The sequence below is a fragment of the Neofelis nebulosa genome, chromosome 16, assembly GCF_028018385.1.
Source record: "Neofelis nebulosa isolate mNeoNeb1 chromosome 16, mNeoNeb1.pri, whole genome shotgun sequence".
NCBI lineage: Eukaryota > Metazoa > Chordata > Mammalia > Carnivora > Felidae > Neofelis > Neofelis nebulosa.
The window spans coordinates 30,012,934-30,029,668 of record NC_080797.1 but is presented as its reverse complement, the minus strand read 5'-3'; the positions used below and the strand labels follow the sequence as shown (position 1 = coordinate 30,029,668).

At 38.6% G+C, this 16,735-nt stretch overlaps 1 protein-coding gene across 3 annotated transcripts in view; it reads left to right on the top strand.

Annotated features, from left to right (window-relative positions):
• LOC131497439 (uncharacterized) overlaps window positions 1–16,735 on the top strand; it is a 40,784-nt gene that overhangs the window by 12,937 nt on the left and 11,112 nt on the right. Inside the window, exons 4-9 of one of the 3 annotated variants that reach the window (XM_058703695.1) lie at window positions 1,836–1,889; window positions 3,187–3,291; window positions 3,810–3,863; window positions 4,997–5,101; window positions 14,089–14,142; window positions 16,258–16,362. In XM_058703695.1, coding sequence (XP_058559678.1) covers window positions 1,836–1,889; window positions 3,187–3,291; window positions 3,810–3,863; window positions 4,997–5,101; window positions 14,089–14,142; window positions 16,258–16,362 — 477 coding nt within the window. The remainder of the gene's footprint in view (window positions 1–1,835; window positions 1,890–3,186; window positions 3,292–3,809; window positions 3,864–4,996; window positions 5,102–14,088; window positions 14,143–16,257; window positions 16,363–16,735) is intronic. The other 2 variants (XM_058703696.1, XM_058703697.1) reach the window with 2 other exon arrangements.

The following is a 16,735-nucleotide window of genomic DNA, read 5'->3' as shown; positions in this document are numbered from 1 at the left end:
TGCAATGGTGTATCCGTGAATGAGACTAGATATGGAACAATCAGCTTTCATAATAGAAAACTATTTTTTGTCTATTTGAGATTATGGTGGAATTTTTTTTAATATTGCTAAAAAAAGCAGAATTATGGGTGGAAATATAGCTATTATTTGAAACTATCCTCTGGTATTGCCATTGATTTCTGTTCCTTATTTTAAAATAATAAATTCAGATCAACCAACATAATGAAAATCATTGTGAGATTAAAAAGTACACATGAAATAAAATGGACATGTGGAATGATTAATCCTTTTTTCTTTAAATCAGAGTTAGAATTTTTTTTAAGTTAATTTATTTATTTTGAAAGACACAAAGAGAGCGTAAGCGGGGGCTGGGACAAAGAGGGGGGGTGGACAGAGGATCCAAAGTGGGCTCTGTGCTGACAGCAGCAAGCCTGATGCAGGCTTGAACTCATGAACCGTGAGATTATGACCTGAACTGAAGTCAGATGCTTAACCGACCGAGCCACCCAGGCACCCCCAGAGTTAAAAATTTTAAGTTATTGCTTATTGGTGATCTGCTCATCTGAAGAGTTACCATCAGTATTGAGCTTAAAAAGAAGTTTTGTGAAAGATTAAGGCTCAAGCATAGAGCCCCAATTATATCATTTGGGACAGAAAGACCCCATTTAGGGCAAAGCTTTTCTCATACTGTGTCTGTCAGGACAGAGATATGAATTTACTGGAGAGGGCAAGATTCAGTTGAAGTAGGACCCAAGTTAAATAGCAAGTTTTACACCCAATAGGTGTTATCATCTTTGTTTCTGAGAATTTCCAGTGGCCCCGTAAAACTGACATGTATCTTCATGCTTTCCTGACCTCACTAAATGGTTTTTTGGAGTATTCTGCCTCAAAAGATCCAGAAGAAAAACAAGGAAGATTCTCGTTAGCCTAGATTTAGCAACCAATGAATAAATGTATATTTATCCTGCTCACTGTTCTAATACTTGTTATTGTGTACATGTAAGTGTCACACAGCTTCTGCTAAGAGTCACTGCGTACTTCTAATACTTCAGTAAATATTTTTGAGTTATCCAGGATCTTCATTTGTAAATTTTCCATGGTATAGAGGTTTTTAGATATTGTATACTATAATTTATTACTTACAATCTAAAATCAGGAATTTTTCAAGTAACTTACCAACAGTGACAGTTTCTTAGGTCGTTTTTCTTTCTTGGCAAAATATAGATCTCAAAAATCATCTATTTGTGAGATATTTCTGTTCTTTAACATATTAATGTCTTTTTAAATATTAATTTGTATGAAATTCAACTGGGTGTCTACTATGAAAACTATGCAAATCATTAGAGTTGGGAAGTTAAGCTCAAAATGAATATTGCCCTCAAGCAAATCATACGTCATGCAAATCAAGAGTAAACTGGTCTGCCTGGGTCAGTGAACATGAAAGGAAATAGTAATTAGAATCTCAGTAAAGAAAGAGATAATTTCAAAAGTCCAGTTGAAACAGTGGTGAATAAGATCCCAGTTTTAAATTTTGTTTTCCCTGGTGTGGCCCAAATCATTTTTGGTTTTCCAAAGTCTAAAGCTAAAAATAAAGTCTGATGAAAAAAGGTGACTTTTGAATCTCACACCTTTAGAGTTTTGCCATATGACAATGGATGAAAGCAGTTGTTAAAACAGGCACCTTTGTAACAAGTAGAATGATTATTTTCCATGTCCTTTTGTGCTCCTTGGGGTAGGTGGGGGATCAAATTCAGTAGCCAATGAATGCCATTGTGCTTCCTGTTTTGCATTTCTCAGTGAATACCACTGTGTATTTGATTTACATTTTCTTTCAGTTCATGGGAAGGTTGAAATGAGAACGCATATGGATGGAATGAAACCTTTTACAGGTAAATAAGAGACTGTCACTTTTGTCCTGGAAAATATTTTGCTCACAGGGATGGATGATCAAAAACAGTTTGGGGAAGGGGGTCAAAATGCCACAAAGCTCTCTTACTATAAGTCACCTTTTTCTCAATTCTGCTTTCACTTGGTTGATGTACCAAACTTGGACTCTTTTCCAGAGTTCTAATCAGTTCTAATCAGTTCCAGAATCAACTGATTCTGATAGTTCTTTCTCACTCATTTAGTGTTTCGGTGGAAGGATAGTTTCATGAAGCAACCCACTCACTGCGCAGCTGTTTTTGCCAATGTCGCTCAATCTTTCAATAAGAAATCTTATTTTAATCTTAAAATAAGTAGATCTAGAGGGTACAATGCTAAGTAGATCTAGAGGGTACAATGTTTTAAGTAGATCTAGAGGGTACAATGCTAAGTGAAATAAATCAGTCAGAAAAAGACAAATGCTGTTTGATTTCACTCATGTGGAATTTAAGAAACAAACGAATGGGGCGCCTGGGTGGCTCAGTCAATTAAGCATCTGACTTCGACTCGGGTCATGATCTCATGGTTCATGAGTTTGAGCCCCTCATTGGGCTCTGTGCTGACAGCTCTGAGCCTGGAGCTGCTTCAGCTTCTGTGTCTCCCTCTCTTTCTCTGCCCCTCCCCCACTCACGCTCTGTATTTCTCTCTTTCTACACAAATGAATAAACTTAAAAAAAAAACTAAAAAAAAAACCAAAACAAAACAGAAACACAAACCAAAAAAAACTAGACTCTTAACTATAGAGACCACATTGTTGCCAGAAGGGAGGCGGTGAGGGGGTGAGTGAAATAAGTTGATGGGATTAAGAGTTCATTTGTTATCATGAGCACCGATTAATGTCTAGAGTTGTGGAATCATTATATTGTGCATTGTACACTTATTCCAGTTACACTGTAAAGCTTTGACAGGATCAAATTATTGTCATTATGAAGAAAAAAGTCACATTATTCAGAGACAAGAATAAATACAATAAATGATAGCTGAATTTATATGTTTTCCATCTAGTATCTTAATTTGCTGGCCAATTGTAAAACAAATTTGTTCTCAGCAGGGCAGACTTGTTCCCAGAAATAAAAGACCTTCCTTTTGTAAACACTAAGGGGTTATGTTCTATTATGTGACTTCCCCATAATTCTGTGTAAACGTGTTTCCTTTTCCCCTTCCATTTCCTCAGATGGGGGGGATGCATTATAATGAGAATGAATTTTTCACCATTTCATGGAATGATTATTCTCAGACATTAATGTTCTTGTATTTTCAAAGGAAAAAAGGTTCATGTCAGTGATCTGGAGAAAGTTCTGGGAAGCATGGGGATCGAGCTCACAGCTGAGGAGCTTAAGAAGCTGCAGGAAACTCTGCCAATGGATGGTGAGCTATACAGAAGCCACAAAGACTTTCCAGGGAACTTGGTTTTGTGGCCCATGTGAACAATTTAAAATTTTTACCTGTCGAGGGCTTTCTGAAAAATCCTGAAATTGATTAGGAAAAGGCATTGTCATTTGGATTTAGTCTGCAGTTTACCAAACCCTTCATCCATAGCTTTGCCATCTGAGTGTCAGATAGTTGATCAGCCTATATCCTAAGGAAGAAAAGGAAGGAAACTGGAGGGGACTAGGAAAAGAAATAAAAGGGGAAGTCAACCGAAAAAGGAAAGATGTGTGATTGTTCCAACATAATAGTGTTTCCCTCAGCTGTCAGTCGCCTACTTGCCAGAAAATACATATATTTGTCACACTGAGACAGTTTTCTTTTCCATAACTTCTTTTTAAACTTAATACCGAGACAGAACACATTTCCCACTCAATTACAGTTGTTTTACTGAAGTTGTAAGTAAGTGAATGTTCATACCATTTCCCTTCTGACATGAATAGTTCCTTTTCCTATAGCTGCTGGAAACGTATTTCAGAATGCAGTGTTGGATGGGGTGAAATCCACTAAGGGTAGGTTAAAAGCCTGATAAGAAAGGCAGAGACATCTGAAATCTTCAAGGTTCACATTTATCATTTAGATACGAGTCCTGTCTAGCTTCCTATGTATAGATTACTTAGTTACTTTCTTTTATTTTAAGTTTATTTATTTACTTTGAGAGAGAAAGATAGTAAGTGGGGGAGTGCAGACAGAAAGAGAGAGAAGGGGAATCCCAAGCAGGCCCTGCACTGACAGTGCAGAGCCAGACGCAGGGCTTGAACTCACCATCCCTGAGATCATGAGCTGAGCTGAAATCAAGAGTCAGATGCTTAACCGACTGAGCCACCTAGGCACCCCAGTTACTTAGTTACTTTCATCATCATAATATTTTATGCTATAATGTCTCAATACATCTTTCTAGGAATCCATACTCACAACCCAAAAAATCTAATCATACACAGCAAATTATGAAGAAAAGGATTACCGAATTTTTAGGGAGTTGTGTAAGGAAAACTTGTTATGAAGGAAGGTCGAAGGCAAATCCATAGAAACAAAAAGTAGATTAGGGTTGCAGGGGGCTGGGTGGAGAGGGAAGTAGGGAATGACTACTTAATATGTATGGGCTCTCCTTTGGGGATGATGAAAATGTTTTGGAACTAGAAGTGATATCTGTACAACATTGTGAATATGTACCAAATTCCACTAAGGTGTTCACTTTAAAATGATTAATTTTATCTAAAAAAGTGCTAAGATTCTGCTTGTTTTTAAGGTTACCTTATGATCTTCACTCTGTTTTAATATTAGTTAGTTAATAAATTAATGAGGTCCTATCATCAAAGCTCATTCCTATTCTCTCTAATATTGGTTATAATCAAATCATGTAGCCTACCCCTTCATGAGCTGTTTATAATACAGGCTTCTATTCAAGGTTTAAAGGAAGAATTACTAATTCTGATTTTTCTGTTGATTATTTAATGCTCTTAGACATGTTAAATGGGAGTTCATACAGAAAAGTAATAATCACATAAGTACATTTTCTCTTTTGTTTTTTTTATTGTAATAATGACAAAGTATATATATTCAGATAACAATTCACATTCAAAAATATATTTCTAATATTTTAAACTCATTTTTTTTCATGTTTCATTCCTGTATGTTTCCTAAGGAGGCAAAGTTAAGGTGAATAACCTGGACACTGTCCTGGAAAACTTGGGAATCAAGCTCACACAAAAGGAACACGAAGATGTGACAGAAAACCTACCACTTACCGGTGCGTGTTTCACATACTACTGTATCTTACAGGAGACTTTCTGCACTTGTACATGAGTGTGTCCATAATTAGTTTTACCTAGTATCAAAATGACATTTTTGCAAAGCTTAGAGAAGAAACTAGCCTTCTCTTCATTTCTATAAGCCCCATATCTTTAACCTCTTCTCTTTTGGATTCCAAGCATCACACACAGAACTATTATAACTACTTTCTGACCCAGTAATGAATTTACAAGGAGCAAAATGAATCTCAGAGGCTAGAGAATAGAACGGAAGGAAGAAAAATATGACTAATTTCCCTATTATTAGTATCCCTCAAATAGTTGTGTCCTAAGCCCATTAATCACTTTAACTTTTACAATTCCGTGTTACAATTCTCGGTGGACAGTATTATCCACACTCCTATTTCCAACTGTCATTATATGCTGAAAACTTCTAGATGTTTTTCTGCAGCCCAAATTCCTCTCCAAATATGGGTTGGGTAAAACCACATCCAGATTCCTGTTGGGTTGTATCTGCCAAATTCATTCTTGCTCAGCAAAGCCTCAGATCTTAAATTCACTATATTTAAAAATACCTACCAAAAACTATCTCCTAATTATACATTCCCTTTCTCAGCTGGTGGCACCATCATGTTCTCAGTAAAACAAATTTAAAAATTGGCATTTTTCAGGGCACCTGGGTGGCTCAGTCGGTTAAGCCTCCAACTTTGGTTTAGGTCATGATCTCGCTGTCCATGAGTTCGAGTCCCGTGCTGGGCTCTGTGCTGACAGCTCAGAGCCTACAGCCTGCTTCAGATTCTGTGTGTGTCTCTCTCTCTGCCCCTCCCCCAATTGTTTGTTTTCTCTTTCTCTCTCTCTCTCAAAAAATAAATAAATATTTAAAAAAAAAACCCGAATTGGTATTTTTCACTGCAACTTTTTCTTTTTTTTTTTTCTTTTAGGTAGTTTTATTTTTTTTATTTATTTATTTATTTATTTATTTATTTATTTATTTTTTTAATATATGAAATTTACTGTCAAATTGGTTTCCATACAACGCCCAGTGCTCATCCCAAAAGGTGCCCTCCTCAATACCCATCACCCACCCTGCCCTCCCTCCCACCCCCCATCAACCCTCAGTTTGTTCTCAGTTTTTAACAGTCTCTTATGCTTTGGCTCTCTCCCACTCTAACCTCTTTTTTTTTTTTCCCTTCCCCTCCCCCATGGGTTTCTGTTACGTTTCTCAGAGAGTGAGAAACCAAAGATGAGTGAGAGTGAAACCATATGGTATCTGTCTTTCTCTGTATGGCTTATTTCACTTAGCATCACACTCTCCAGTTCCATCCACGTTGCTATGGTATCTGTCTTTCTCTGTATGGCTTATTTCACTTAGCATCACACTCTCCAGTTCCATCCACGTTGCTACAAAAGGCCATATTTCATTCTTTCTCATTGCCACGTAGTATTCCATTGTGTATATAAACCACAATTTCTTTATCCATTCATCAGTGGATGGACATTTAGGCTCTTTCCATAATTTGGCTATTGTTGAGAGTGCTGCTATAAACATTGGGGTACAAGTGCCCCTATGCATCAGTACTCCTGTATCCCTTGGATAAATTCCTAGCAGTGCTATTGCTGGGTCATAGGGTAGGTCTATTTTTAATTTTCTGAGGAACCTCCACACTGCTTTCCAGAGCGGCTGCACCAATTTGCATTCCCACCAACAGTGCAAGAGGGTTCCCGTCTCTCCACATCCTCTCCAGCATCTATAGTCTCCTGATTTCTTCATTTTGGCCACTCTGACTGGCGTGAGGTGGTATCTGAGTGTGGTTTTGATTTGTATTTCCCTGATGAGGAGCGACGTTGAACATCTTTTCATGTGCCTGTTGGCCATCCGGATGTCTTCTTTAGAGAAGTGTCTATTTATGTTTTCTGCCCATTTCTTCACTGGGTTATTTGTTTTTCGGGTGTGGAGTTTGATGAGCTCTTTATAGATTTTGGATACTAGCCCTTTGTCCGATGTGTCATTTGCAAATATCTTTTCCCATTCCGTTGGTTGCCTTTTAGTTTTGTTGGTTGTTTCCTTTGCTGTGCAGAAGCTTTTTATCTTCATAAGGTCCCAGTAATTCACTTTTGCTTTTAATTCCCTTGCCTTTGGGGATGTGCCGAGTAAGAGATTGCTACGGCTGAGGTCAGAGAGGTCTTTTCCTGCTTTCTCCTCTAAGGTTTTGATGGTTTCCTGTCTCACATTCAGGTCCTTTATCCATTTTGAGTTTATTTTTGTGAATGGTGTGAGAAAGTGGTCTAGTTTCAACCTTCTGCATGTTGCTGTCCAGTTCTCCCAGCACCATTTGTTAAAGAGACTGTCTTTTTTCCATTGGATGTTCTTTCCTGCTTTGTCAAAGATGAGTTGGCCATACGTTTGTGGGTCTAGTTCTGGGGTTTCTATTCTATTCCATTGGTCTATGTGTCTGTTTTTGTGCCAATACCATGCTGTCTTGAGGATTACAGCTTTGTAGTAGAGGCTAAAGTCTGGGATTGTGATGCCTCCTGCTTTGGTCTTCTTCTTCAAAATTACTTTGGCTATTCGGGGCCTTTTGTGGTTCCATATGAATTTTAGGATTGCTTGTTCTAGTTTCGAGAAGAATGCTGGTGCAATTTTGATTGGGATTGCATCGAATGTGTAGATAGCTTTGGGTAGTATTGACATTTTGACAATATTTATTCTTCCAATCCATGAGCAGGGAATGTCTTTCCATTTCTTTATATCTTCTTCAATTACCTGCATAAGCTTTCTATAGTTTTCAGCATACAGATCTTTTACATCTTTGGTTAGATTTATTCCTAGATATTTTATGCTTCTTGGTGCAATTGTGAATGGGATCAGTTTCTTTATTTGTCTTTCTGTTGCTTCATTCTTAGTGTATAAGAATGCAACTGATTTCTGTACATTGATTTTGTATCCGGCAACTTTGCTGAATTCATGTATCAGTTCTAGCAGACTTTTGGTGGAGTCTATCGGATTTTCCATGTATAATATCATGTCATCTGCAAAAAGCGAAAGCTTGACTTCATCTTTGCCAATTTTGATGCCTTTGATTTCCTTTTGTTGTCTGATTGCTGATGCTAGAACTTCCAGCACTATATTAAACAACATCGGTGAGAGTGGGCATCCCTGTCGTGTTCCTGATCTCAGGGAAAAAGCTCTCAGTTTTTCCCCATTGAGGATGATGTTAGCTGTGGGCTTTTCATAAATGGCTTTTATGATCTTTAAGTATGTTCCTTCTATCCCGACTTTCTCAAGGGTTTTTATTAAGAAAGTGTGCTGGATTTTGTCAAAGGCCTTTTCTGCATCGATTGACAGGATCATATGGTTCTTCTCTTTTTTTTTGTTAATGTGATGTATCACGTTGATCAATTTGCGAATGTTGAACCAGCCCTGCATCCCAGGAATGAATCCCACTTGATCATGGTGAATAATTCTTTTTATATGCTGTTGAATTCGATTTGCTAGTATCTTATTGAGAATTTTTGCATCCATATTCATCAGGGATATTGGCCTGTAGTTCTCTTTTTTTACTGGGTCTCTGTCTGGTTTAGGAATCAAAGTAATACTGGCTTCATAGAATGAGTCTGGAAGTTTTCCTTCCCTTTCTATTTCTTGGAATAGCTTGAGAAGGATAGGTATTATCTCTGCTTTAAACGTCTGGTAGAACTCCCCTGGGAAGCCATCTGGTCCTGGACTCTTATTTGTTGGGAGATTTTTGATAACCGATTCAATTTCTTCGCTGGTTATGGGTCTGTTCAAGCTTTCTATTTCCTCCTGATTGAGTTTTGGAAGAGTGTGGGTGTTTAGGAATTTGTCCATTTCTTCCAGGTTGTCCAATTTGTTGGCATATAATTTTTCATAGTATTCCCTGATAATTGTTTGTATCTCTGAGGGATTGGTTGTAATAATTCCATTTTCATTCATGATTTTATCTATTTGGGTCATCTCCCTTTTCTTTTTGAGAAGCCTGGCTAGAGGTTTGTCAATTTTGTTTATTTTTTCAAAAAACCAACTCTTGGTTTCGTTGATCTGCTCTACAGTTTTTTTAGATTCTATATTGTTTATTTCTGCTCTGATCTTTATTATTTCTCTTCTTCTGCTGGGTTTAGGCTGCCTTTGCTGTTCTGCTTCTATTTCCTTTAGGTGTGCTGTTAGATTTTGTATTTGGGATTTTTCTTGTTTCTTGAGATAGGCCTGGATTGCAATGTATTTTCCTCTCAGGACTGCCTTCGCTGCATCCCAAAGCGTTTGGATTGTTGTATTTTCATTTTCGTTTGTTTCCATATATTTTTTAATTTCTTCTCTAATTGCCTGGTTGACCCACTCATTCGTTAGTAGGGTGTTCTTTAACCTCCATGCTTTTGGAGGTTTTCCAGACTTTTTCCTGTGGTTGATTTCAAGCTTCATAGCATTGTGGTCAGAAAGTATGCATGGTATAATTTCAATTCTTGTAAACTTATGAAGGGCTGTTTTGTGACCCAGTATATGATCTATCTTGGAGAATGTTCCATGTGCACTCGAGAAGAAAGTATATTCTGTTGCTTTGGGATGCAGAGTTCTAAATATATCTGTCAAGTCCATCTGATCCAATGTATCATTCAGGGCCCTTGTTTCTTTATTGACTGTGTGTCTAGATGATCTATCCATTTCTGTAAGTGGGGTGTTAAAGTCCCCTGCAATGATCACATTCTTATCAATAAGGTTGCTTATGTTTATGAGTAACTGTTTTATATATCTGGGGGCTCCGGTATTCGGCGCATAGACATTTATAATTGTTAGCTCTTCCTGATGGATAGACCCTGTAATTATTATATAATGCCCTTCTTCATCTCTTGTTACAGCCTTTAATTTAAAGTCTAGTTTGTCTGATATAAGTATGGCTACTCCAGCTTTCTTTTGGCTTCCAGTAGCATGATAAATAGTTCTCCATCCCCTCACTCTCAATCTAAAGGTGTCCTCAGATCTCAAATGAGTCTCTTGTAGACAGCAAATAGATGGGTCTTGTTTTTTTATCCATTCTGATACCTTATGTCTTTTGGTTGGCGCATTTAATCCATTTACATTCAGTGTTATTATAGAAAGATACAGGTTTAGAGTCATTGTGATGTCTGTATGTTTTATGCTTGTAGTGATGTCTCTGGTACTTTGTCTCACAGGATCCCCCTTAGGATCTCTTGTAGGGCTGGTTTCGTGGTGACAAATTCCTTCAGTTTTTGTTTGTTTGGGAAGACCTTTATCTCTCCTTCTATTCTAAATGACAGACTTGCTGGATAAAGGATTCTCGGCTGCATATTTTTTCTGTTTAGCACACTGAAGATATCGTGCCAAGCCTTTCTGGCCTGCCAAGTTTCAAAGGAGAGATCAGTCACGAGTCTTATAGGTCTCCCTTTATATGTGAGGGCACGTTTATCCCTTGCTGCTTTCAGAATTTTCTCTTTATCCTTGTATTTTGCCAGTTTCACTATGATATGTCGTGCAGAAGATCGATTCAAGTTACGTCTGAAGGGAGTTCTCTGTGCCTCTTGGATTTCAATGCCTTTTTCCTTCCCCAGTTCAGGGAAGTTCTCAGCTATAATTTCTTCAAGTACCCCTTCAGCACCTTTCCCTCTCTCTTCCTCCTCTGGGATACCAATTATGCGTATATTATTTCTTTTTAGTGTATCACTTAGTTCTCTAATTTTCCCCTCATACTCCTGGATTTTTTTATCTCTCTTTCTTTCAGCTTCCTCTTTCTCCATAACTTTATCTTCTAGTTCACCTATTCTCTCCTCTGCCTCTTCAATCCGAGCCGTCGTGGTTTCCATTTTGTTTTGCATTTCGTTTAAAGCGCTTTTCAGCTCCTCATGACTGTTCCTTAGTCCCTTGATCTCTGTAGCAAGAGATTCTCTGCTGTCCTGTATACTGTTTTCAAGCTCAGCGATTAATTTTATGACTATTATTCTAAATTCACTTTCTGTTATATTATTTAAATCCTTTTTGATCAGTTCATTAGCTGTTGTTATTTCCTGGAGATTCTTCTGAGGGGAATTCTTCCTTTTGGTCATTTTGGATAGTCCCTGGAGCTGTGAGGACCTGCAGGGCACTTCCCCCGTGCTGTGGTGTATAACTGGAGTTGGTGGGCGGGGCCGCAGTCAGACCTGATGTCTGCCCCCAGCCCACCGCTGGGGCCACAGTCAGACTGGTGTGTGCCTTCTCCTCCCCTCTCCTAGGGGCGGGATTCACTGTGGGGTGGTGTGGCCCGTCTGGTCTACTTGCACACTGCCAGGCTTGTGGTGCTGGGGAGCTGGCGTATTAGCTGGGGTGGGTAGGCAAGGTGCACGGTGGCAGGAGGGGCAGGCTTGGCTCACTTCTCCTTAGGTGATCCACTTCAGGAGGGGCCCTGTGGCAGCGGGAGGGAGTCAGATCCGCTGCCGGAGGTTTGGCTCCGCAGAAGCACAGAGTTGGGTGTTTGCGCGGAGCGAGCAAGTTCCCTGGCAGGAACTGGTTCTCTTTGGGATTTTGGCTGGGGGATGGGCGGGGGAGATGGCGCTGGCGAGCGCCTTTGTTCCCCGCCAAGCTGAGCTCTGCCGTCCGGGGGCTCAGCAGCTCTCCCTCCCTTTGTCCTCCAGCCTTCCCGCTTTCTGAGCAGAGCTGTTAACTTCTGACCTCCCAGACGCTAAGTCGCGCTTGCTGTCGGAACACAGTCCGTCCGGCCCCTCCGCTTTTGCCAGCCCGACTCGGGGGCTCTGCTTGGCCGGCGAGCCGCCCCTCCGCCCCGGCTCCCTCCCGCCAGTCCGTGGAGCGCGCACCGCCTCGCCGCCCTTCCTACCCTCTTCCGTGGGCCTCTCGTCTGCGCTTGGCTCCGGAGACTCCGTTCTGCTAATCCTCTGGCGGTTTTCTGGGTTCTTTAGGCAGGTGTAGGTGGAATCTAAGCGATCAGCAGGACGCGCGGTGAGCCCAGCGTCCTCCTACGCCGCCATCTTCCCTCACTGCAACTTTTTCTTAGTGCCACATCTCATTGAATACCAAGTCCTACCAATTAGAAGTGCTGACTATTTCATACATCTGTGATCTGACCCTTGCTTTCCTTTTAGCTTTATCTTATATTATTTCCTGCTTCCACATTGCCCTATAACACTGAGGTGTCTGAACCATAGTATTGGATATAGGCAGGGTTCAAGATTCTTATGTAGTCGGCTCTCCACCCTGTTGCAAAGCAGTAGCTATAAATGGATGAATTTTAGCAGGAGCATCTCCTGATTTTATCATTTGCTGTACGTCAACCCAACTGCTCTATTACAGTATGTTTACTTGTCCGTCTCACCCCAGAAACTGACTTGTTCAGAAATTATATTAAATTTATTATTAAATATATTTTAATTTTTAGTGCCTCATATGGTGCCTGAAATTTAGTAGATAATTTATGAAATTTTCTTCAGTTAATATACAGATCTTCTTTGTTATTTAATGCTTATACCATGGCATCTGATTTGATTATCCAATTGTCCTTTTCCACATACTCTCCAACTCCTAGAACAAAAATACTTAGGCATATTTCACCAGGCCAATTCTTGTCTATAAAATTAATCTCAAAGTTTACCTTTTCCAGAGCTCCCTGATCCCTGGAATTCACTTTATTTACTCTTCCTCTTTGTTTAAAATTCATCCTATTCACACATATATTATTATACACTTAGCATGTTGTATAAAAAGTGAGTGTCTTTATATCACTCTTCTTTGTTTATGAACTGTGATTTTCTCGTAAGTAGAAACCATACCTACATCATTTTATATTTAGAGGCAATAAATATTGAAGAATGAATGGAATGATGGAATAATTAGACTAAACAAATGAAAAACAGTGAAAAATACAAATAATTCAAAGTGACAGAAAGTCTTCAAGAGGAACGTCAAATATAGGCTAGCCTTCTAACACTTCATTTGAGCAGTACATAACCAAAGAGCTCCAAATCATTGGTATAAATGTTATCAAAGCAAAAAGACAATTGCCTAATCATCACTCATGCAGTTTTCTGCTTTCCAAAGAAGGTTTGGCAGAAATTATACTCATTTTGAAACAACCAGCAACATCCTGGCCAATTTCAGTGGTATACAAGGGAATACTTGTTCATACTTAGCACACGGGGGCAAACTTGGCCTTCTCTTGAAACCCCCCCTCAGAACCATCCTAATTCCAAGTTATTCCCAATAAGGCATAATATTCTTCTAAAGTTTATTGCTTTTTTTATGACTCATGACCCTTTTAAAAAAAAAAATAATTACTAGTGTTACACAAGGACTTCATGAAGTCTTAGGACATAGGAGAGCAAGTCTGCACATTTGACTCATCACGTAGAATTTTTATTAACCCATTAGCTTTCAGTGAACTGTTGAATCCCCTTTGTAACTAGTCATTATGTTACCACAAGTCCTTTCAGTTTGGAGACTCTCTGAAATATCTACCCGTCTTTTAGGGTTAAAGAGAAATACATACCTATCTTTACAAACAAGTGTATATAGTGTTAATAGAAGAAACAGGTCACCAATTTATGTGATCAAAAATCCCAAGACAGTTGTGATAGACAAAGAAACTAGAGAAAGACAAGTTGGGAAAAGGTAAGAAGACAAGAAAGGTGGTCCCCAAAGACTCCTCTGACAAATGTGGCTGAACCAAAGCTGATAAATTGCTACACAGCCAAATAAGTCACTGGGACCTCTCACCCTGCCAGTAAGATGGAGAGCAGCCTTCAAATTCAAGAGGTACATTCAAGACTCCATTTTGTCCAAGAGATAAAGACTCTCCCTCAACTAATGTGGAGTTAATTCTTTAAATCCAGGGTTTATATCCTTATAGTTGAGTCAGATAAAGCAGTGGAGCTAATGAACTTCGATCTCTTATTTCCCAATTTACCCTATTTTTTGTCTGTTTATATATGGCTCTCTGGCCTTATTACCTTATTTTGGCTTTCCTTGTAGCTAATGGGAAGGTTGAGCTCAGCACATTGATGGATGCAGTGGCCACTGTTACAGGTTAGTGAACAATTACTGTGACTCTAAGCTCCTAATTCGTACATTAAGTTATATTTTAATGCTCTATTCCAACTCTCCCATCACTACCTTTTTACTCTGCCATTTTACCATTTTACCATTTTATTGGGGAAGTGTTTCTACTTTAATTGTCTAAACTACGAGTTGGCAAACTCTGACCCTTGGGCCAAATCTGCTTCTGTTTGTGTAAACAATTTCATTGGAACACATCCAGCCCATTAGTTTGTGCATTATTTATGGCTGCTTTTACCATACAAAGGTGGAGCTGAGTAGTTGTGACAGAGATCATAAGTCCTACAAAACCTAGAATATTTTCTATTGTTTATAAACTTTTATAGAAAAGTTGGCTGACTCCTAGCCTAGAGTTTAACTTCAGAGTGATCTTACATCGTCGATTGTTATGGTTTACCACTGAGGAAGATTAATTTTAACGAATTATTTTTAATACCCTCTTTTACTCCAAGTAGTCCTTGTATATGTGATAAATTGTATGGAATTTTAACTTTTGATATTTACACTATATACTGAAGTGCAATGCTTGATAAAAAATTCTTTATCCTCTGAGGTTTCTTCCAAACAGTACTTCGATATACATAATCTGAGTGTCATGAAGGGAAACTGACTTTCTGCAAACGTAGCCTCAAAGTACTAGCCCAGAGTGCACAGGACAGAAAGGCTCATGGACCCAGTTAAAATGTTTGAGTCACACAGTATTAAATCATTTAAAAACACACAGCAAAACAAAACAAAACAAAATAAAATAAAAACACACAGCAAAAATGGGGCAGAAATATGGAATACATTAACAAATTCAGGGTAGAGTGAATGGGAGGACTACACTACCTGAATCTAAGGTGTGTGATGTGCATAATAAGTTTTGTGTCTCTCTCTGTTCAGCAGCATTAGTTTTCCCTGCTGCTGATGTGGTTATAAGGACCAGAATTGAGATTCAAGCAGATGGACCACAGATGGAAAGTGCTCTAGCCTGTGACACAAACTCTTTCAGAAAGACTCAGGGTTAGGGGCACCTGGGTGGCTCAGTCAGTTGAGCATCTGACTCTTGACTTTGTATCAGGTCATGATCTCACAGTTCGTGAGATCGAGCCCCATGTCAGGCTCTGCACTGACAGCACAGAGCCTGCATGGGATATTCTCTCTCTCTCTCTCTCTCAATCTCTCTGCCCCTCTCCCCACTCTATCTGAAAGTAAATAAACTTAAAAAAACAAAAACAAAAACAAAAAAAGAAAGACACAAGGACAAGTACCTGTAGCTAATAGTTGTAGCTTGCCATTAAGGCCATCAAAGAGCCATAGGTTTTGTGTTCCTTGAGCAGAGGACACAGAAGTCCTAAAAATGGTGTCACCAATGGATTGCCAAATTAGAGTCATTTGAACAAGTGTCATAAATATTTACCACATCTTGAATATTTGGTGCCTCAAGCAATTTTAGAGTATCGCAAATATTTAACGCTTCTTATACATTTAGCCTAGCATATATTTAGTGAACAGGTTCTCCATGTGCATGTAATGCCTCGTGAGTATTAAATATTGCTCAGTTCTTTCATTCCCTTCTATCTCACTTACATACGCTTTACTTAACTATTGTCTGTACTGCAAAACATCTTAAAAGATGTAGCCCGTGTTTTGTAAACTACAAACTTGAACTAATGTACTTACTTCACTTGTGTAATAGAATTAAATGTTCTCAAAGGCAAATGCACATTATGCTGAATTAACATATTAAGTAGTGAAGTAAAACCAGACACAACACTCATAATTAAGGTAATAACAGAGACACTGAATTTTAAATATCTGTGATATTTTAAATAACTTGGAATCCCCCAAGCCACTTATATCTTGCTTAAATTGCTTTACTCAAAAAAAAAATTGCTTTACTCCATAATTATAGATATTGAATTTTTTGAGTAAAGGGAACAATTCTGTTTCCATGATGTCTGATGGCGCAAAGGTCTCATGCTACTTTGTTCATAGCTGTTGTATGATCTGCTAAATAGATAAATGACTTCTTTTTTTCATATTTTGGAGATTTTAGGTCATATCCAAACTTTTCATCTACTTACATTTCTTTCTTTGAAGGAGGAGAAGTTAATGTCAGTGATATTCAAAGTATTCTGGAGAAAATGGGGATAGAGCTCACAGATAAGGAGTGCTCAAAACTAAAGAAATATCTGCCAGTCAATGGTGAGTATTTAAAAAAACAGTGTAGCCTTTAAGGAACTTAGACTTGTGTTTATTTTTTGAGAAGTTCTAGAATTATTTCCATTTGATAAAAACAGGATTTAGAAGGAATTATGCAGTTCCAGTTTAAGAAGTAACCCCAGCGGTGCCACTTTATTTATAGAATCATTGGCCCCTTCAGTCACTAACCTGGTATTAAGTCAAGGAAGTGCCTATTCTAACTTTTGATTCTAGTTAGAAGGCATCCTCAAGAATAAACAGGGACATACAGGAAAGTAAAGAGTGAGAAAATACCAGAAAGGGAAAATGGGGAAATTAAAGGGAGGCATAGGGAATTAAGATGTGTGTGTTTCAGCATAGTAGAGTGCCCATAATA